Source organism: Castanea sativa, chromosome 7 (genome assembly GCF_040712315.1).
Source record: "Castanea sativa cultivar Marrone di Chiusa Pesio chromosome 7, ASM4071231v1".
Taxonomy (NCBI): domain Eukaryota; kingdom Viridiplantae; phylum Streptophyta; class Magnoliopsida; order Fagales; family Fagaceae; genus Castanea; species Castanea sativa.
Window position 1 is genome coordinate 23,911,511 of NC_134019.1, and position 23,112 is coordinate 23,934,622.

The 23,112-nt window shown below is 33.2% G+C and overlaps 2 protein-coding genes and 1 pseudogene across 2 annotated transcripts; 2 read left to right on the plus strand and 1 right to left on the minus strand.

Moving 5' to 3' along the window:
• Positions 1-12,385: 12,385 nt before the first annotated feature.
• On the plus strand, positions 12,386-13,030 carry LOC142642580 (pathogenesis-related protein 1-like). Its single transcript, XM_075816963.1, has one exon. It carries the CDS (start codon positions 12,434-12,436, stop codon positions 12,914-12,916), a length of 483 nt encoding a protein of 160 aa, XP_075673078.1. The 5' UTR covers positions 12,386-12,433; the 3' UTR covers positions 12,917-13,030.
• Positions 13,031-18,915: 5,885 nt separating this feature from the next.
• LOC142644190 (uncharacterized) lies at positions 18,916-19,353 on the minus strand. Its single transcript, XM_075818853.1, has one exon. The coding sequence runs from the start codon at positions 19,351-19,353 to the stop codon at positions 18,916-18,918; it is 438 nt and encodes a 145-aa protein (XP_075674968.1).
• A 1,142-nt stretch (positions 19,354-20,495) lies between these two features.
• On the plus strand, positions 20,496-22,702 carry LOC142644191 (basic form of pathogenesis-related protein 1-like; annotated as a pseudogene).
• The last annotated feature ends 410 nt before the right edge of the window (positions 22,703-23,112 follow it).

Genomic DNA, 23,112 nt, shown 5'->3' on the forward strand with positions numbered 1-23,112 from the left:
TAAATCACATACTATGCATCTCATGGACTATATGATAATGTCTAAATATTCATGTTACTATTATTTTAGATAATAATAAAACGACTTTATTAATCACAATATTAAGTCATACACAATATCATACATAATGTCATACATAGTATCATACAATAGGATTTAAGGGCACTAATCCTAACAATGAATGAATTTCATAAATATATACTTTAGTAATTTTTTACCAAAGTGGTTAGGCCTAACTCTTTGAATAACTGAACCCATTAAACTTATCTCAAGGGAATATTTTATATCTCCGTTAAGAGATTATGAATTCCATCTTAAGAATATATGTTCCATCAACACTAAATGTGGCTGCTCAACATACTGAGATTTTGACCAATACTTTAGATCTCACTCCTGATATATCAAAACAACCTACACCTCATGATCAGATCTATTATTCTCTCAGAATTAAGAGTTCATGCAAATAAAAGTCGTGAGATTTATTATTTATTTGACAGTCGTTAGGAGAATAATAAATCTCACAGCGGTCCAGTTCAATATGTCTTAACTCTTAAAGCATATCAACATATCAACTAGAAGTCTCCACTTTCATGATCAAGACAAATCATCTTAGTTGATACGTTATAGTCTTCGCAGATAAAATGTCAAATTTCATCACCGACTACGAACTATAAATTCTGAGTTTATAAAGAACTTGTGATTTATATCTTCTGTGACTTTTCACATAAATCACATACTATGCATCTCATGGACTATATGATAATGTCCCAATATTCATGTTACCATTACTTTAGATAATAAAATTTTTTTTTATTAAACACAACATTAAGTCATACAAAATATCATACAATAGAATTTAAGAGCACACATCCTAACAATTATGTCATTATATGATGTTATATAACTAATGTAATGATAAATTGATCAATTTGTTGTTATTTTTTCAAAATTTGGAGTTTTTGCTCTAAACCATTGTGCTCTAACCTTGTCTAATGCAGTCTGCCATTGTTTTTTTTTTTTTTTTTTTCTACTCTCTTAGCACTATGGTTAGGAAAACTAGGGTCAACAAGAAAACCTCCACTCCCTTTATCCAAGCTTTTGATAGTGATAAGTTTCAAACTGAGAAAAACCAAGAGACCTATGAAAAGAATGAAAGGTTGTCCTTGATGAGTTAGATCCGGAGATATGTAGGAACTTTAAGTGTAGGGGTTGGTTACCACTCTTAGAGGTAGAGTATCCTTCTCTGGCTGCTTTGATTAGAGAGTTCTATTCGAACCTCTTTGTCCACTCCGATATTTTCAACACTTAATATGTGAGGAGTTGGATAAGGGGTGAGGAGTATATCATTATACCCCATGTAGTGGTCACTGCTCTTGGTGTACCTTTGGTACAGTAGCCCGTGTACCCATACACTAAGTCCTCTCCTTTTGATGACATCATGTCCTTCATTATCGGTATCACCATTAGTTGGGATATTGATCCTCATATCACTTCTCATGAGCTTATTGAGCTTAATTATTTGTTTTTCTGGATCGCTTGTCATTCTATTTGGTCTATCTCTCATTTTCATACCATTCCCATTAAGAGATGTGCATTTTTGTATGCCTCAGTTACTGATGTCCCTATGAGTTTTCCTACTCTTTTTATTCGATCTGTTGTTGAGGTTCATAGGAATAGTGCAAAATCTCATGGTCTTTTCTTCCTTGTTTTTATTCATAAGATTCTTTTAGACTTAGATTTAAAGGATTTTCCAGGGCCTGAGCCAGTGCATATCATAGCTCCCATAAGTGCCACCTTTCTTTGGCAAAGAGTAGCTTAGATGAAAGCTAGCTCTAAACGCCCTAGAGTTGAGTCTTCTACAGGTGCATCTTGGCCTTTTACATCTGGCAACCCCACTGCTGAGGAGTATGTTGATCCTACCCCTGTTGTTAATCCTCCACCTTCTTCTAGTGATGCTTCTATATGGAGTTTGCTGGATGCTATGATGACCGTTCAGGCGACTCATGGACAGTTTTTGGTGGATGTGCTTATTGAGCTTCAGGCTTTATGAGCAGATTTGGCGAGTGCTAGACATTCTTCTCCACCTCCACCTTTTGCTGATGAGTCCTGATTGTTCTTTGGAAATTCGTCATAAAAAAGGGAGTACATATGCATGTTGATATGGGGAGTTTTGAGTTTTTGTTCATAGGGGGAGTTGTTTTTGTTTTGGAGCTAGATTGTATCTAGGTGCTTTTTTGATGTATTTCTTTGGCTCATGATGTGTTTATTTTTATAAGTTGTATATGCTAAGGGGAGATACTTTGTTTTATATTTCTATTATTGTTTCTTGTTTCACATATGATACATTGGTTTTTGATTTATATTATGAGGTTATTCATGGTATATGTATTTTATTTATGTGTTGTGAAATCAAGAATTTATTTATTTTAACTTGTATTTCCACACATGCGTTTATGTGTTTGTTGAAGTGTTTCAAGAATATACAGGTTAATTCATTCGTGGCTGCTGTCTACACTGGCAACTGATAGAAAATAGTTAGGTTTGAATTGTTCTTAGGGCTTTTTAATTTTAAATGGGCTGTTTTGTAACTTTGAGCATTTAATGTTTGTGATGTGTTTTGTTATAGATTGCCAAAGGGGGAGATTGTTAGGTTCTAAGACCTTAGGTACTAATGTATTAGAATTTCAATATGTATTTGTGTATTGTGTTGTCAAACCATAATCAAAACATAAACTCTAGGTTTAAGCTTGCTTAACGTATGTTTTGTTGTAAAGTTGGAATCGAGTGATGCAGATATTATTTGTCATATTCTGCAAGGCTCGATCGATTGAAAATTGGACTTGATCAATCAAGATTTGTGCAGATTGTTTTTTTTGTAGAATTTCTAACTCAGATCAAGCCCGTTTGACATGTAGGATTTTATGTTTCATGTCTCATATACATAAAAAAAACCCTAGCTACGTTTTTAGGTTTTTGATATATTGTGTGTTTAAATCTCTTGTAAGATCTAGAGGTGTTTACCTTCACACACATTTAGGGTTATTAAGATCATGATTGATGTCAAGAGCTTGGTGATCCTTTTAGTTACTGCACAAAAAACATTCAAGAAGATCAAGATTCACAAGTAGGAGAACTTGTGGTTGCTGTAGACAAGGAAATAAGTAATCCGTGGACTCGAAGATGTCACGTGGTCATGGTAGTAAGTTTTCTACTCGAGGTACCAATAGGATGTTAGTGGTCTAAGTCTTATTGTATAAACTTCAATTCTTTCATAGTGGCTCTGTTTTACCTTGAAGATAGTTAGGTTAAATCCTCCTTAAGTTTTTTACTAGTTTGGTTTTCTTGGGTCATTAGATCTTTATATTGCCGCATTATATATTTTTTACATATTGTGATTCAACCTAGTTTTAATTAACAAACTTGTTAATCAACTTGGAATAATATTAGGTTAATCATACTATGTTAAGGGGTCTAAATCTCAACATTCAAGCATCGAAGAGAGATCAATCAGTAAAGAACATGGCCTTCAATTGCATCTTGATGATATAGCCCTATGGTAGAAGTTGAGGATGAGAATGTAAAGGACTCGAATCAGCTCAACAAAAGGTTTGGGTAGAAAGCTCGAACAACACATAAAATAACACATAATGTTCAAATTATGTGCTGCAAGATGTGCTGCTACTCGATCCCACTAGTAGCCCTTTTTCTCCTTTGATCCTAGCCTATTCGCCTCATTTGCGAGGGCCTTCTTCCTCTTTCACCCTTTCCTCTTTCGTTTCAAATTTGTCCTTCCGTTGAATTGGGTGAGACAGAAAGACGTGATCTTGCAATGGAGGAATGTTGATTATCATGCCATTTTCCTTTATCATTTGACACCTTAGGCCTATCCTTTGCTAGCTGGTTTTCCCACAGGGACTACTTCTTGCTCTTTTCTTTATTGTTGGATGGGGAAGAATAAGGTTAGACTGTCTCTGGGTAGCGAAACCTATGATTGAAGGTCTTTAAGTTTTGAAGCATACAAGATGAAAAGAGAGTCGTTTGGTAATCTTAAAAAAATGGTGTTAAAACAGTTGCTTTTTCAGACCAAAAATAAGTGCTTTAATGCGTGGACCGTAAGCCCCTACTCCTAATAAGTTGCAGAGTTCAGTCCCTTCCAATATGAGTTTATGACTTGCATCACATTACCTCTTGTGATAAAAAAAAGCAACTAATTGAGAATGCTAGGTGATATAGGACTACCCTTGCTTGTTTGGCGTAATCCCTTAATCGATTTCTTTGTAAAAGAGATCCCCCTTCCCTTTCCAGTGTCGCTAAACCGGTATGGTATTTTTAGATGCATTCCTTCTTTTCATCAAAAGATGATCATGAAGAGAGATGTGTGGGGGAATAAACTAGTTTGCTTCTACCTTTTGATGTTCTTATTATCGAAGCTAATCCTAGTCAGAAAGAGGGGAAGTTTTGGTTATGAGATATAGTTCGAAAGCCGGCAACAGTCCCTATAGATCTATTTTATGATCTTAGCTACGTGTGTCTCGACTTGGTTCACAAGTATATCCCTTCGTGTCCTCAATAATCCTATGAATATTTGATTACGGTGGTTACCTGTATGGTAATCATCACCCATTAAGGATTTTGTTGTACGGTGTATCTAGGCCTAAGAAAAGTCCGCCACTAGAACCCAAGCCTTAAGCGACTAAGTTCTTTAGTTTCCTCTTCAATAACATGTCTCGATATTATCTTGTATTTGCATCTCTCTTCCCTTACTCTTTAAGATTTTTATTTGTTGTTGCTTGCTTATGGTTATGACTTAGATAGTAGTTCTGATTATTGTGTATCATTTACTTTAATTTTGCACTTAGATAATTTAGAGTAAAAGCATTTTAGCTACAAGTTTTGGAAGTTTAAATTAGATATGGTATTTCACACTATTTGAGCTTTTAAGTCCCAACCGAGGAAGCAGATGTCCTAGTAGGCTGTAGCTAAGAAATCTTCAATTGGTACATAGACAACTGTGTGGACTTATGCGCTTAACAGTCTTGATTGGCGTCCCAAAGATATGCTTACTGCTATACAATTACAACCATCATTGCTCCTTGGATACAAACACCCATGCTTTAGCACCTAGTTCAATGGCTTACAAGCAATATTTAGGAGGGTTTAACATTTCCAAACCAATTGATGAAATTATTAATTAAAATCTTTGGTACTTAAAACACATGCATCATGACGCAATAGCAAGTTACAATTGGTATGATAGGGATACAATGTATAAATATCCTTTTATGTGGAAGGAAAATAATTTATCACTATTTATCATTGATTGGTATGTGAGAGTTAGAAAAAGATTTCTTCTTTTTTTCTTTTTCGTTTTTTATTTTTTAATTGAGGAAGTTTGTTAGTGAGAACATGTATGAGTTTATTTGGAGTTAGACTTCCTGTTTGACATGACACTTTCTAGCGCAACATCCCTAGGCTTGGATAGTAAAAGGTACGAGGTTAAATTAGAGCATCCACATCAGTGGATGCAAAGTCTTGCAAAATGAAAAAATCCTTCATTTTATACATTTTAAGCAAAAAAATACCCACATTAGTGGGTGTAAAAATGTGCATAAATTGACAATTGCTACAGTAACTGTGTATATACGTACGGTTATTGTAGCACTTGCATTAAATTTTTTAATAATTTTCTCTCTCTTTGTCTCTGGTTCCTCTCACTCTCCGTTTTTCCCGTTTGATCAACACCAAACCCTTTCCGCCTTTCTCCCTATTTTTCATTTGATCAACATCAAGCCCCTGTCACCTCACTCTCCGTTTTTCTCATTTGATCAACATCAAACCACTGCCACTAATCTCTTAGTTTTTCTCATTTGATCAACATCAAATCACTGCCGCCGATCAACTCATCAAACTAGTGCCACCACGAAGCCTCTCCGATCGCCACTTGTCATTGATTTCTCGTTGTTTGATTAGTGGGTTTCAGGTTGGGTGGGTGATGATTTGGCTTTCGGATTGAGTGAGTTTCGGCTTGAATAGATTGGTTCTTATTAGTGTCAATGGGTTGGTTTTCTGATGGCTTGAATGGGTTTGTTTTCTGATCTTGAATGGTTTTCTGATCTTGAATGAGTTTCTGATCTTGGGTTGGTTTTCTGATCTTGAATGGTTTTCTAATCTTGGATGATGGTTGGGTTTGTTCGCTCGGGTAATGATGATGGTGGTTGGGCCTAAGAGAGAGAGAGAGAGAGGCAGTGAAGAAAATAATAAAACAATGGTAAAAGAATGAATATTTTATTGAATAAATGTGTAAAATAGATAGACTGATGTGAGTGTTTTGTAAAATTGGATGTGTAAAATAGAAAAAATAGTTTTTTTTGTGCAAAATAGATGGAAAATTTGCATCCACTAATGTGGATGCTCTTATATTTTTGACATAGAGAAAGATTGAATGGTGGATTATAGGGGTGGCAATTCGTGTTCGCGTGTCAGGTTCGTGTCGTGTCAAGTCATGAGTATTCGACTACATAGGTCAACACTAACCCGACCTGTTTATTAAACGGGTCAAAATTTCTCAACCCTAACACGACCCATTTATTAAACGGGTCAGTCGTGTCGACCTGTTTATTAGATTTTATCAAAATGAAAAATAAAAATTAATGAAAAAATAAACAAATAAATATTTTTAATATAAAATTCAGAACTAACGAGTAACTGCATCACAAATAATCATTCAAAATTAAAGCATATCCCAATATCACAAATAATCAATCACAATATGTCAAAGAAAATAAATCACAACAACTAATAAGTTTATATACCTAGAGTTTGAAGGGTATATTGGTAAAATATCATTTAATTAAACGGGTCAGACAGGTCAAACAGGTTCTATGTGTTCAACACTAACCCAACCCATTTATTAAACGGGTTAGTCGTGTCAACCCGAATATGACACGAATCCGTTAAGCCTCAACCCATAACCTGCTAATTTCGTATCGTGTCGTGTCGGGTTCGCGGGTCGTGTCAAATTTTGCCACCCCTAGTGGATTAGAGGTGAAACACAGAGAAGGGGAATTTAAAAAATATGAGAACGAATCAAGCAAGAGATCATGGAGGAAACAAAGAATATTGACTAGTTTTCAAATCCTTTTAATAAGCGAGTTTGGGGTTGAAAACTTATTTAGTTGTAATATACTATCTAAAATAAAAATAAAAATCTATATATAATAAACTAAATAATATCTGGTCATTGTAGTGCATGAAGTTTTTAATTTAAGAATGATGCATGCCTTTTGTGTGTTTACTGAAATTTGGGCCAAAATCGGCAAATGCCCTTTTCGAGAAAAAAAAAAAAAAAAAAAAAAAAAAAACAGCATTATGCCTCATTTCCCAAACTAATTAGGGAAATGCTTATCTTTTGAAACTCGATTTTCTCAAAATCGAGTTAAGCCCTATAGTGACGTTTTAAGGAGCCTATAACGACATTTTAAGAAGTTTATAGTGGCGTTTTAGAACTTGAGCTTCATAAAATCGGGTTATAGGTAAAAAAGAAGAAGAAAAACTTGCATGGAACTTGAGTTCATGAAACTTGAGTTACAAAACGGCACTATAGGTCCTTAAAACGTCGCTATAGGCTCCTTAAAACGTCACTATAGGGTTCTAGAATTTTTTTTTAACTCGATTTTGAGAAAATCGAGTTTCAAAAGAAGGATATTTCCTTAATTAGTTTGAGAAATGAGATATTTGCCCTTTTTTTTTTGCGCAAAATGGGCATTTGCCCATTTTCGCCTTGAAATTTGAAACAAATTTGTCCAGTTCATAGTGATATGACTTAAAATCTGCCTAAGGCTGATGTGTAGCGTGGACACAAGAAGTTTCTTATCATTTTCCTTTTACCAAAAATTGGAAAAAAAATTTACCCAACAAATTGATATGCCAATTCATGGACTTCAGAATTTTTCTGTGGTTCATTTGTTTTCACGTAATTTTTTTTATATGTATTTGTTATTTTTGGGAATTTGGATTGGTCGAAAATTTCAGTAAAATAAAACCATTTTCTCTTGATCAAGTAAAATACTCGCTCTAAGGTCTGAAGGAGTGAAACGATTTCAACGTAACAGAAAGTGCTCTTCTATCTCGGAAACTCAAAATCTTCATTTTTCTCCTTCAAAATAACACCACCCCTATAACGTACTTTGAAAATCCCTCTCTTTCTTCAAGAGGATTCACAATATTTTAAGCCTAGGTAAGGTTATTTGCTTTGCATCAGATAAAACATCATGCTCCACCTATATCTAAATTAAAAGCTCCGAATGATAGAAATTTTAGTAAAATCTTGAAAATTACATACCAAAATACCCTTATAAAATTGAACATCATGCTCCACCTACCCAATATATTGAGTGATCCTAAACTACAAAAGTAACAGAATTATTCCTCGAAAAATATTGAAATGATAAAAATATCTAAAATAACCACAATATTCCTCATAATTTCGAGATTTTCTCTCAAAGTTATAGAAGTTTCATACAAAACTTTTAAGTAGGTTTTTTTTTTTTTTTTTTTTTTCCTTTTTTTAAAGTTGAATATTTTATTAAATATCTCTTCCTTTTTTTTTTTTTCCCTTCACATGTGTCTATGGTTTGATACCATAACTTGTAGCCATAGTTTATTGAAAAATTAGCAAACTTTTTCAACTGAAAATAAGGAGAGAAAAAAATAAAATTGGGCTGCCATCATCGCTCATGTATTCTTTAACTTTTTCAAGTGAGATAAGAAAAAGAGATATTTTCGTTGTACCCACCACGCATTCTTGTCTCTTTTTCAAAGTGGCGTGTAGCCTAGGGCCCTTTAGAACGTGATGTTTGCCTTTGTTTCCCACTAAAAAAAAGAAAAGAAAAAGAAGAAGGGGATGTTAGTTTCAAAAGTAGTGCATTTAATTTTCCTTTTCGGGACTATAATTATTCTCTCGTTCAATTTTATAAATTAATAACTTGATTCGTTAACTAAAAATTAAAAAGGAATGAATCTCATAATTAAAAAATGGTAAAAGAAGAAGAAGAAGAAGAAGAAGAAGAAGTAGATATCCGCCAATTCACAAATGTATGGACCATGTAGAAGGAAAAAAAGTCAGTCACATCCACATGGCTATGTCCTAGGTCTATAATCACTCAGTTTTCCGTGATTGGTGGTTAGCGATTGACCCCGACCATTTTTTTTTTTTTTGGGTGTGTCTGTGCGAATCGACCTGACCTTTTTTAAGTCTTGGATAACGACCTAACAGACAAGTATGTGCATTTTAGACTCACCGAATATATAGTTCCAAAATAGAAAAGTAAAACAAGATTATTATTATTATTATTATTAATTTAACATTAAAAAACCACTAGACCGATTGATCCAAATACAAAGAGAGAGTTTGATAACGTTGTTTATAATTTTTAAAAATACGTGTGAATAAAAAAGTATGTGAAAATACTTGTAATATTCTTCAAAATTTGAAAATATGTATTTAAACATATATACTAAACCGGCCCAAAATGTTCTAAGTTTTTTTTGTTTCAATTTTTATTTTTTGTGAAATGTTCCAAATTAGCTACAAAGAATTGGAGAATATTAAATCTATACCGGTGGTCATGATTTGCCTGTGTAACACGTCACACTTTGGGTTGAATGTGTGTGTGCGAATTGACCTGACCGTTTTTAAGTCTTGGATAATGATGTGCTTTTTAGACTCACCAAATGTATAGTTCCAAAATAGAAAAGTAAAACAAGATGATTATTATTATTATTATTATTAAAAAACCACTTGATCGATTGATCCAAATACAAAGAAAGAGTTTGGTAATGTTATTTGTAATTTTTAAAAATACATGTGGGTAAAAAAGTATGTAAAAATATTTGTAATATTTTTCAAAAATTAAAAATATGTTTTTAAACTTATGTATTAAAGGCCCGAAATGTTCCAAGTTTTTTTTTAAAATTTTTTTTTATTATTTTTTGAGAAATGTTCCAAATTAGCTACAAAGAATTGGAGAATATTAAATCTATACCGGTGGTCATGATTTGCCTGTGTAACACGTCACACTTTGGGTTGGTAGAAGGCAATGTTTGATCTGATCACAAGATAGCAACAAGTTCTAGTATGAAACCTGAACCAACAACTAAGAAAAGTTTGGTCCCAGCAAACTCGGCTCATTTTCTGCAAGAAAATGCGCTGTTACTTCCATGTAATTATTAGACAGACTTTCTAGGTAAGCTTTTATGCTGGTCAAAAAGTACGACTGTGAGGTAATTTTTTTGATGAATGACTGTGAGGTAATTTATGCTAGATTTTCACAACTATGGTAGATTGCGATTTGCCTCAGTTTACTTTCATACAGATCATCACATTTTTTTTCACCATTCAAAACTCACCAATGTGAGATTTATTTATGCAGTAAAATTTATAGTACTTTTTATATTTTTTAAAATTATAAATTTTAGTGACTCATTTTAAAACGAGTAATACTATCTATATTATATTTTCACAAAAAATTATAAGTGACAAACTATTATTGGTTCTAATATAAAGACTCCACTAATATTACTTTTTTACCTATCAATAATAACTTCACCTATAATTTGTTGTTTAATTGTTGTGAACATAATATTACTCTTTTAAAAATCATATGCCTGAAAAACTTAAATCAAGATCCTCTAGAGTTCCATAAAAAAAAAAAAAAAAAACCTTTAGAGTTGAGAGTTTTTAGGTTAATTAAAAGAATAGTTATATGATGTTAAAGTTATTTATTTTATTCTATTGCAATACTTAATAATATATCTTATATTATCTTAATATAATTTCATTAGATATTAAATAGAAATCAACTAAATAAGAATTTAATATACATCACCTCAATTTTTAGTTGTGTTTTCGAGAAATACATATAACAAGTTATTGAAGGAGTTTGATGTTTCATATTTTCCTTGTCACTTTTCTAAAAAATAAAAAATTTATTTATTGTATCATATTAATTATTATAACTTAATATGATTTTTTTTTTTTGTTCATCTAAAATCTAATATACATTCATGCATGCATACATATTATATATGAGTAGTAGAATCTAATTATTCAGATTATAGAAAACCTTAATAGAATATAAAGAAAATAAATAATATAATAAAAATATTGAAATTTAGTAAAGTTAAAGTATTTTTATACAAGTATTATACAAAAAGTTTAGAGTGCTTTCGTATGTATGGCAAATGGGGTTTCTTTAGAAACATACATACATGTATAACATCTGATATTGTATGTATGTATATGTAAGCAACTGAAAGTATTTAATTCAATTGACTTTACAAATAGTTAGTAAAATATGCGTACTATATGATATTTTATGTGAAAATATATTAAAAACGAATATTAAAATTCGAAATAATTTTTTAATTAAAATTATAAATTTTTAAAAAATATTTTCAATAATATACATGTACAGAAAATACTTGAACAAACATGTATTAAACATTGCTTGTATTAAATATTTAAATTTTGAACAAACACTTACCAACTACCAAGTTATTTTATTATATATGACAATAAAATAATGTAAATCAATATTTTCTAGATCCATGTGAATTTTACTATTTATACAAACATGTCTTTGTTCTCTCTCTCTATCTTATTGTGTGATGCACACATGCACATACAGAGGTATTAGAATTTAAATAAAAACAGAATTACATAAATTATAATAATATGTGTAATTAAATAATTTTGTTTGTTGTTGTTCTTGAAAATGTAGCTTTTTTTTTATTAAAAAAAATAATGAACTTAATATATATTAAATACTTAATCAGTTGCCTTTTAAGAATATCTTATAAAATTACGACTTGACGTGGTACTATGTTATTTCAATTTCAAAATTAAAATGTTTGCTACCAGCATTTGTTTCTTGAGATCCGGGTAGCCACTTAGATAATATATAATGCTACCAACCATTATAGTTATTCTGTCATTAGCAAATACCATTCAAGGGTTGTTTTTTCCTTCTAGTTCCTCCAACGTTTTTCGCGTTGTGCTTTTGAACATTGATTCTACCATTACTTTCAATGTTCATCACACCATTTTTCACATTATGGGTAAGTTTGAAATTTTGAATACGGTTTATTTTGCTGAAAATTAAAAACTAAAAATAATAAAAAAATAATTTTAAATTACTATTCACACTAAAATATACTGTTTATTTATTTATTTACACTGTCCATTTGTCTATTTGCACTTATGAATAGTGTAGCCGGCGTTGGTCCAAAGAAAAAAAAAAAAAGCTGAAATGCAAAACACGCGGAGGTGGACGTGATCCAAATGATCACTGTGTATATCCTTAATTCCCTATATATACCTCATGCACAAACCTTATTTCTCCAACAATCACTTGTGATTTTGCTTTGCACTAAAATGGGTTTGTGTAAAATTTCACTTGCTTTTGTTTTTCTCATGGGCTTAACCCTAGTCGATCTCACCCTTGCCCAAGACTCCAAAGAAGACTACCTTAATGCCCACAATGCAGCCCGTGCAGATGTGGGAGTTCCATCTCTGACTTGGGATGACACTGTAGCAGCATATGCACAGAACTATGCTAATCAGCGTATTGGAGATTGCAATCTTGTGCACTCCGGTGGAAAATATGGTGAAAACATTGCATGGGGCAGCGCTGACCTCTCAGGCACAGATGCAGTGAAGATGTGGGTCGACGAGAAAGCCAACTATGACTACAACTCTAACTCTTGTGTTGGAGGGCAGTGTGGTCACTATACTCAGGTGGTTTGGCGCAACTCGGTTCGTCTTGGATGTGCTAAAGTGAGGTGCAACAATGGTGGGACATTCATTGGTTGCAACTATGATCCTCCTGGCAACTACAATAACGAGCGGCCTTACTAAGAGCTATATGTTTCACTACCTATATAGCTGTTACTATAAGCATCTCCATCTATTACCTAAAAGTGCTTAATGATAATTAAATAATAAAAATCTATCATATTGTTAGTGTTTCAATATATTCTCAACGTTCATTTTCTCTGTTCCATAAAAAGTAATCAGGTCCCCTTTTTATTTTTATTTATATTTATTTTTATATATATAAGATATAACATAATCAAAATTGAAAACCGGAAAAGAATCATACACTTTGCACTTGATATAACGCAGTTTGTAGACTATAGATTAAAACACTAAGAGTGGATGAAAGTATTTTTATTCATACTTATGCTATATTTTAGGAGAAAAGGGATAAAATGAATTACAAAGTCATCCATCTTTTGATTCTCAAAAAAAAAAAAAAAAAAGCCATCCATCTTTTATTAGTGGGAATTCATCTTATTTGCATATTGGGGTATAATTGGAGACATTTATTTATCTATGGAGAATGAATTTAAACAAATATCAATGCTTCCTGGATAAAGACTTTTACTCTTGTAATCTGATACTTGTAAATTATTTTTTCTAGTAAATGAAATGAGACCTTGGTTGGGACAACGAAAATTTGTCACGGCAGGGGATATATACCACCCACCAAATTTGTCTTTGTGGTCATAATTTACTTGTAATGCATCCTTATTTTTAATCGTTCTAACACGGCACTTTGCAACTTTGTCAAGGCCCCTACTCCCTATTACCCAATCATGTTAGAGCATTCTTATCAACGATGCTATAAGTGTTAAAATGCTATTTTTAGCATTTATAACCATAAAATCCACTCTATCAAAGATTGCATATGGTAAAAAAATTTGACATCTTGCTACAGTGCGCTCTCATCTTAATATTTTCTCTTTCCTCTATTCTCTCATTCTCTCTACCCTTTCTCTCTTTCTCTTTCTTTCTGAGCTCTCTATTCTTTTCTCTGTTTTTCTCTGCCTCTCTGTCTCCCTCTTTCTTACATCAAGCTTCTTCTTCTTTTTTTCTTTTTTTTTTTTTCTTTTTTTTTCTGCTCTAAATTAGCACCGGTGTGGAGATCGGCATGCAGATCTTGCGCTCAGATTGACTCCCTTTGAAGATTTTCTCTCCATTTGTTGATTGTCGTTGGGTGTTTTGCCATGTGTTGATAGTCAAAGGCATCGGCGTGGGCATTAGTGTTAGGTGAGATCAGTGTGAAGATTGGCGTGGATCATTGGCATGAAGGTCTGTGGGTCATCAGCGTGGAATGGTGGTTGTTGTTTTGGGTTTTGTGGGTTTGAGTTGTGTGAATTTCGTGGGTTTGGATTTTGTGGATTTGGCTATGATGGGTGGGTTTTTGTTGGTTGTGGTATAAGTGGGTTCAACATCGTTGATGATGGTTGTGACTGTTGTGGCCGTGGTGGCTGGTGGCAGTGGCAATGGGTGTGGGTTTGAGTTTGAGATTTGATTTTGGGTTTGTGATTTGTTTTGAGATTGTGATTTGGTTTTGGGTTTGTTTTTGTTTGTGATTGGGGGTTGAGGTTGTGGTTAGTGTTGGTTGTGGCAATGGGTGCCGGGGGTGGTGGCTAGTGGTAGTGGGTTGGGTTTGCTGTGGGTTGGGTGTTTCTGTTTTGGAGAACATACATGTACAAAAGAGAGAGGAAGAAAGAAAGAGGGAGGAATAGATGAGATTGAGAATAATAAATAATTATAAAATAATATTTTAATGAAGTGTTAAAAAATATAAAACCTTTGATGTTGGTTATATTATAAAGTGAGGTGTTAAAATTGATAAAGTAGTATTTTGAGATGCTAAATGCTATATTTTTTAGCATTCTTGATGTGAATGCTCTTAGTATTAGGTCGATGGAAGGCAATATGATGTTTGATCACAAGATAACTTGGTTTACAACTCCCGTGAGAAAGAATTAATATTGCTATATATTTTAAAATTTTAACATTGAATTGTATGTTCTTAATGTTCTTAACATGTATGTCAAATTTCATGTCAATATATTATTTACTATTTGGTTCATAAACTTACTTTTTATGTATAATTCTAGATTACAAAAACTTGAATTTTCAACATTTGATTGATGATATAACTATAGTTTTGGTTTTTTGAAAAATTTTCAAGTATGAAGAATATAAGAAGAAAATATTATTCAATGGTAAATTTGTCAAAATTCACATCAAATTAAAAAATATTAAATGAAATTTTAATCATTAATTAACAACAACCAAATTTGTAGTCAAACTTTTTCCTTCAAAATAAGCTTTTATACAGGTCAAAATGTATGAATGTGTGGTAACTGATAATGCATTGATTTTGCTCCAACATATCACAAGAGATGCCTCTCCCAAATTTTGTTTAAGCACTACACTTTACATACCCAATGTGGACTCTCCCACATATATATATATATATATATATATATATATATATATATAATGATTTTCTTCTATCCAAATTACATAACCATCAACGTATTTGTCATACTAAACCAAAAGAAAAGTTGGGCAATTACCGTTTTTCTTAACATGGGATATACTCTCGTGTCTAAAATCCTGCAGTTTATTTCTAATCCCCAAAATGGTATTGTCAATAGCAACTGGAGGTTCACTTATACTATGTAACGAATTAACGACAATCTTAGAGTCACTCTCAAACACTACATCGCATACTCTCACATCCCTAGTGTACGGGGTGTTACTCCCCCTCAAGCCCATTGTTCATAAAAACTCATCTTAATGGTGCCACATGTGTAAGACCTTGGACTTGTTGGACCTTGGTTCTTAGGACATTGTGCACAATTGTATGTACTGTTGGGCCTACGAACTCAGCCTAGGCAAGCCTTGACGCCCATCAAAAGCCCAAAAACTGAGATAAAACCATTTATGACATGAATGGCGAAGGCAAGATCCTATATGGTCGGGGAATACAATTTCCCAGGAAGGTGAGTCCCAAGATGCTCAGTATCGCCTAGGAAGTATCGCTGCTGGACAAATTTTCTAGCGTGGGAACCAGTTCCAATGCCACTCTAACCACCTCCCACTCCCAACTAAACACTTACTTAAGGATAATAACATTGGACCTCCTTTTAATGGAATTTGTATTGCTTTCGAGTGGGCTTGTTTAAGAGTAATGAGTGAAGTTTATATTTGCTGAGTTGTCTAGGAAGAGACATGCATTGGGAATGATATGAAATTTATATTGCTTTTGAGTGTATGATGTTTTTCATGGGTTTGTTTCTGAGTGATGAGTGAAGTAAATGCTTGCTAAATTATGTAGGGAGATACATGAATTGGGGTATTCTATGGAATTTGTATTGCTTTTGATGAGTTAGTTTCCTAGTGAAGTTATAGACTCTTCCTAGTTGGTTAGAATTATAAAAAAAGAAAAGATGAGTATCCTTAGTTGTCTAGGAAGAAACATGAATTGGGTATTCTATGGAATTTGCATTGCTTTTGAGTTTGTGGTGCTTTTGATGAGTTTGTTTCCTAGTGAAGTTCGAGTGTTCTTAGGTGATTAGAATGATAAAAGAGAAAACAAAATAGTTTGCTAAGTTGGTAAAGGACATGATACAAGTACACGTTCATAGTTTGCTGTAAATGAAATATGGCTTTCGGGTGATATATGATACAAGTACCACAAGCAACTTGATCTGAGGCCAAGGTGAATTCTATATTGATTAAGAAAACATGGGTTTGGAAGGAAGCCTACAAGATCTAACTAGCTTTAGTCACCATGCAAAGCCAAATTTCTTTGGCAAATTGGTCTATCACTAGCTGCGGTTCAAACTTTCTTTGGCAAACTTGTTGACAATCTAAAACAAACTAACAAGGAAGGATACACTACTTCCATTAATGTTGTTTTGGTTACTTACTCTGGGCAAGTTGTAATTGTTCCTGTTGCTATGTTGGCTTATGGAAACTTTTTTGTGTACAGTTTGGAATTTTTGAAGCATTTTTCGTGCTTGCTAAATTGTTTAGGGAGATACATGAATTGGGTATTTTATGGAATTTGTATTGCTTTTGATGAGTTTGTTTCCTTTTAGTTATAGACAAGTATGCTTAGTTGTTTAGGAAGAAACATGAATTGGGTATTCTATGGAATTTGCATTGCTTTTAAGTTTATGGTGCTTTTGATGAGTTTGTTTCCTAGTGCTCTTAGGTGATTACAATGATAAAAGAGAAAAGAAAATAGTTTGCTAAGTTGGTTACAATTGAAAGTATAGAAGCTATATAAGATTGCATTTGGTAGTGCCATTATGGACATAAACTGTGTTCTACCTGTAAAAAAAAAAGGGTACAAAACCAATGCCCCACTTGTAGAGAAGAGCTTGGAGATGGTAAGGCACCCCTAGAAGCATCCGGGATAGCCATAGGAAGGTTAGAGACAGTTGAGGTATCTTGCCATCATATGTTGATGCTTGCTGCAACTTTTTTGTGTGAAATGGACCCTAAACTTTCCTCCATTTTGTTACTGTATTGAACTGCATATTCCTTAAAGATTTACAATAATCCATTTTCCGTATTCCTTAAAGCTTGATTTCAATTGTGACAGGTTTGAGAAAATTCTAGCTTGATATTCCTTTGAAATTCCGGCTTGTTTTTTTTGTTGCGTGCAACAAATTGGAATTTTGCAGGAATAACAAGCTAGAATTATGTGTGTGATAGGTTTTTTATAGTAGTGTTTGTAAAACTTATAGCAGCGTTTATAAATGCATTTGCCATCTGGCCTAGAAAAAAAAAAAAAAAAGAAAAAGAAGAAGAAGAAGTCTATTTTTAAAACGTGGCTATAGACAAATTCAAAAAACTATTCAAGGGTTATAGTCATAGTTTTAAATGCGGCTATAGTTCTGGGCTGAAGCCGCGTTTTCAAATGCGGCTATAGTTGGCACCTATAGCCGCGTTTTGAACGCAGCTAAAATGTCTTTGAACTTGTCAACATGTGACCGATAGCCACATTTTTAAACACGGCTATAGATGGCCCCTATAGCCGTTTTTATGAAAACGCGGCCGTTGGTCCAGGCCTATAGTCACGGGTTTTAGGCCACGATTGAAAACACAACCTAAAAAAATGTGGCTATAGGCCAAATTGTTCTATAGCCACGTTTTTTTTGAGCTATAGCCGCGTTTTTAAAACGCGGCTATAGAACTTTTTTTCGTAGTGATTTTCTAAGAAGAATGAATGTAATGCGAGTTAAATAAAAAAAGAAAAAAGAAAAAAAAAGCATTTGATATGAATTTCCTCAATGTTTGATCTAAAATGAATAACAATCTAGCTCCTTAAGCAATGAGCTTCACAATTTGGTTAAGACGAAATCTCTTTCCCTAGCCATTGAAATTTCTAATAAAAATGAAAAAAAAAAAAAAAAAAAAAGAATCCCGTTTACTCTTTGACTAAAATCCATTTTAGATTATTCAAATTCAAGTGGGTTCTAGTTAGCTCATCTGGTAAAATCTCTAATGATTGAATAATAGATTTAGGGTTCAATTCCTATATACACCAAAAGCCAATTGATGTTTTGGTTTGATGATAAAGAGCTATCTTCAGAAGTAAACGTCATAGTTTAAAACTCTCTCTAAAAAAAAAAAAAGATTATTCAAATTCAAGGGTTTAACAGGGTTGGCCCAAGAGATTTTGGGGCCTAAGGCAACATTTTAATTAAAGCCTTTTTATATAGTTAAATGATAGTTTTTTTTTAATACTTGAAATCTATTCTTCTAATTAGTTTTGATGCAATTTTTTTTTAATGAATTTCTCGTTCATTTTTTAGTTGTTCATCTTAATTTTTCTATAATTGTTTTATCTGAGATTACGTGCACTGTTATTAATGAGGTGAGAAACAATAAATACAGAGAGAGAGAGAGAGAGTTTTTTTTTTTTTTTTGGAGAAACCAAACCGGGATCAGCCTGGGCTTTATTCAACAACAAAAAATACTCAAGGTACATCAAAGAGGACTAGGGGGGAAATATCAGCAGGTAGGCATTCTAGCCATGCCTACATCCCCTCACTAAGTTTAGCCCTTTTAGCTAGCGCATTAGCCAAAATGTTGCAACTACGATTAACATGACAAATATCAAAAAAATGGAAAGCAGAAACTTGATGTCTAATATCATCAATGATGTTCCCAAACAGCAGAAAATCAGAATCCCTGCGAGTAATATCTTGAATGACTGTTGTTGAGTCACCTTCAAATACAACTCTTCTTAAACCAATTTCCCAAGCAAACTGAATTGCCCTACGGCAAGCCAGTGCTTCCAACTCATCAACTGACTGAGAAAGATGAATTGAAAGAGATAAAACTCCAATCACCTCACCTTCATGATCTCTGATAATGAAACCAATACCTGCAGAATTTGTGGCTTTAAAGACTGCCACATCAAAGTTTGCCTTGTAGTTTGGAGGATCAGGGGGATGCCATTGTTGCTGGGTCATTTGTGGAGGAGCATCTGGGATCAGAACCTAAACATCAAGGTATATATTCTTGGAGCATTCTACCTGCCGTAGTGATAATGCTAGCCAATGGTTGTGCTGTCAGTCCAAGCCGTAAGGAGTTGCAACGATTCCAGAGACACCAAGCACACAGAATAAAAATTCTTTTCTAAAGTCCTCGTGAAACTGTAAGAAGGTTGCTAGTAACTCTGAAAAGCTGGAGGGGGGCAATGTTGTAGAGTGGTGAGCCCACAAGAAATTGCCCCACACCGCTTTAACTTCTTTACACAACCATAAGGCATGAATTTGATTTTTAGGCTGTTCCTTGCATATCTCACAGGTGTCATTTGGAGTGATGTGTCGTCGATGAAGATTAACCATAGTTGGCAAAGCATTGTTACAAGCACGCCAAGCAAAATGCTTGATCTTATTAGGAATTCACATATTCCACACTCCTTTCCAAAATAGCTTTTGAGACCCTAAGTCAGAGCTACCTGCAGTGTTAAAAGAATCACAAGAAACTAATAGTTTGTAGGCATTAGAAGTTGTGAAACAACCAGAGGGGGTAAGGCCCCATATGATTCGATCAGGAGGCATTCTTGGGCTGAGGGGAATACCCAAAATGCTTCAAGCTTCATGGAGCAAAAACAATTGTTCCAACAGGTCAAATTTCCAAATACCAAGCTCTTGATTGATGAGGGAACTGACCTTAGTTCCATTTTGGATTGAAGGCCGCTGAGAGATGAGTGCTCTGTTACATTGTTTAGGGATCCATCTATCTTCTTTCACTCGGGCAGATTGACCATTCCCTATCTACCAAACCATCCCCTTACGGATAACATCTTGTGCACTTAGTATACTCTTCCATGCATATGACCCAATGGTGGACTCTTTTGCTTCGAGAGAGAGAGAGAGGTAATAATTAAGTAAATGGTAGAATATATATTTCCATATAAAAATATAATCATAATATGCCTATTACTAACTACTAAAGGGGAATTTTTGTCCCTTTAATCTACTTGTAAAAGCTTACCACACAACACTTAACACTATATCCCTGTAAATACCCCTTTAATTTACGCACATACCTTATTTTTCCATTAATCACTTGACATTTTACTTTGCATTTTAGGTCACAAACTAAAATGAGGTTGTCTAAGATATCACTACTAGCTCTTGAATTTTCCTTGGGCTTAACCCTGGTCCATCTCTCCTATGCCCAAAGCTCCATACAAGACTACCTTATTGTATAGAATGTAGCTCATGCAAAGGTGGGAGATCAACCTCTGATTTGGGATAATAAAGTAGCAGCATAAGCACAAAACTATGCTAATTAACATATTGGCGATTGCAATCTTGTGCACTCCGGTGGACCATATGGTGAAATCATTACAGGGGGTGGCAATGACCTTTCAGGTAGAGAAGCCGCAAATCTATGGGTGGCTGAGAAGCCCTACTATTGCTCCCCCCCCCCCCCCCCTCCCCCACGACCAAACCTTTGAAAAAAAATTCCATGGTATATATATTTACAAGAAAATTTTACTTTTAGCTCTAAAATTTATATACTTGACCCGCCTACCCAAAAAATTGATAGGCTGACCCGTAAATCTCAAAAATAGATAACAAGAAAAATCTTTAAAAAAAAAAAAAAAAAAAAAAACATATCCGAACAATAAGAAAAATCTTTAGACAAATCATAAATTTGGTCTTTTTTTTTTTTTTTTTTTTTCTCTAAAGAAGGTAGAATCATAAATCTAGTCTAAGCAAAAATAATAGCAACAAATTAATTACAAATCCTAGCAAAACAAATCACAAAAATCCAATAACTTTAACAAAATTTTCCCTCTTATTTGAGATATGCCCCTTTTAAATGACTCCACCTCATAGTCATAGAGACAATTCTTATGCCGCTGATTGCTCCATCCATACACCAGTTAATCAGCAACAGCTTGGATCAGTTGGTGTCCTTAACTCAACTAGTAGAAAAACATTTATCTATTTTTTGAATGGTAGAATTTTTATTTTTATTTTTAATGTTTTATTAACATTGGGACAGACTTGACATGCGTGCATAAATGCTAATGCATGTGTGAAACAATAATAATTTATTGTTTTATGCCTTACCTAAACTGCCACCAAAGCATGTGTGAGATTAGTCTATTGGTAATAAATTTTGTGACTTAACTAAATTAATTTAATGACAGGAAAAACTTTATTATTTACTTAGTTAGACAACTCTTTTCTATTATATTAGTATTAGTTAGCGATCCCAGCTCAGGGAGTCCTTTCTTCTGTGATGAACTGTTGGCACTAGTCCTCCATTTTTTCTCTGTGGACTGAGAAGAAAGGGGGCTCCGCAGGAAGGGGATTGTAACATGAGAAAAGCAAGGAGGTCAACCTCTTTCAAATATACAACATGGATTCTGGCAATGCAATGTAATGTAGTTGGACTATCATGTTGATTCGAATAAATCATCTTTTCCACGGAGGTAAATCTTTGCTTGCTCGGCAAGAGGATTTCAAGTTACAAATTCTGTCTCGGTAGGACATGTATGACTCAAAGTTATCGTCTATTATCATGTGATTGTTTAATAAATCTCTTTTAATTTCTTTTTACTATTTTTTCAAACTTGCAATTTTTCAAAGGAAATAATCTCAACCTTTCCAAGACACCAATAATTGTCTTACCCTATACTTCGTTGAATATTAGTGCATGATATTTATTAACCATTATTTTATCTGCTTTATTAATATAATGCTTGACATAGATTTGAACTTTTAACTAAAGTTTTTTGTTTTTGTTTTTTTTTTTTTTTTAAGAATCTTTTAACTATATATATAGCATTATGAAGTTATTAGTTGTAAAATTATGTGAAAAGAATACATAATTTTTTTTTAATTTATAATATCGATAGAATAAAGAATCGGACTAATCTTGGTCAAACCTTGAAAATATTAGGATGTGCTAATTGATTTACAAAACTCCTGATTATAAATTCTCATTTTTTTTTTCAAAATAAAAATCCAAATAATTATAATATTAATGCTAATAATGTATCGTTGTCAACCTCTAGTATTAATATTTCAATTTTTTAAAATCTTTTTTACAAAGAACTTCACCTCCTTAAGTTTGAATCCTGGTTCCATCCCTATGTATAACTCTAATTCTTGTATTGGTGGGGAGAGTGGCCACTATATTCAAGTAGTTTGGGCGAATTCACTTCATATAGGATGTGCTAAAGTGAGATGCAACAATGGAGGGATATTCATTGTCTGCAACTATGATCCCCCTGGCGACTAATTTGGCAAGCGGCCTTACATTAAGCATCTCCCTTCTCCATCTATGACCTAAAACGGGGAACTAGAAGGACATTTTCTAAGACAAATAAATGTAATGCGCGTTAATACATGTATAACATGCCATTGGAAAAGAAGAGTATAAATTGTTAAGATTAATATAGTTCAGAATAGAAATTAATTTCTTAATTTAATTGATAAATATTTAATTATTTTCACTAAACTAATCACACAAATTTTAAATTAATAATTTCATATGTTCGTAAATGTGTTTTTTCCCTTTTGGTTTGAAGTTGTTTCCATTGCTGTCAAAATAATGAAACTTAAGCAGGAATACTATGATCCTAATCAATTGTTTTCCACATAAATTTTAGAAAATAAATACAAAAATTTCATTTTATATAAATAATTAATGCGTCACTTTTTTTTGGACAAAAAAACATGAGTGGATTTTTATTAAGCCTT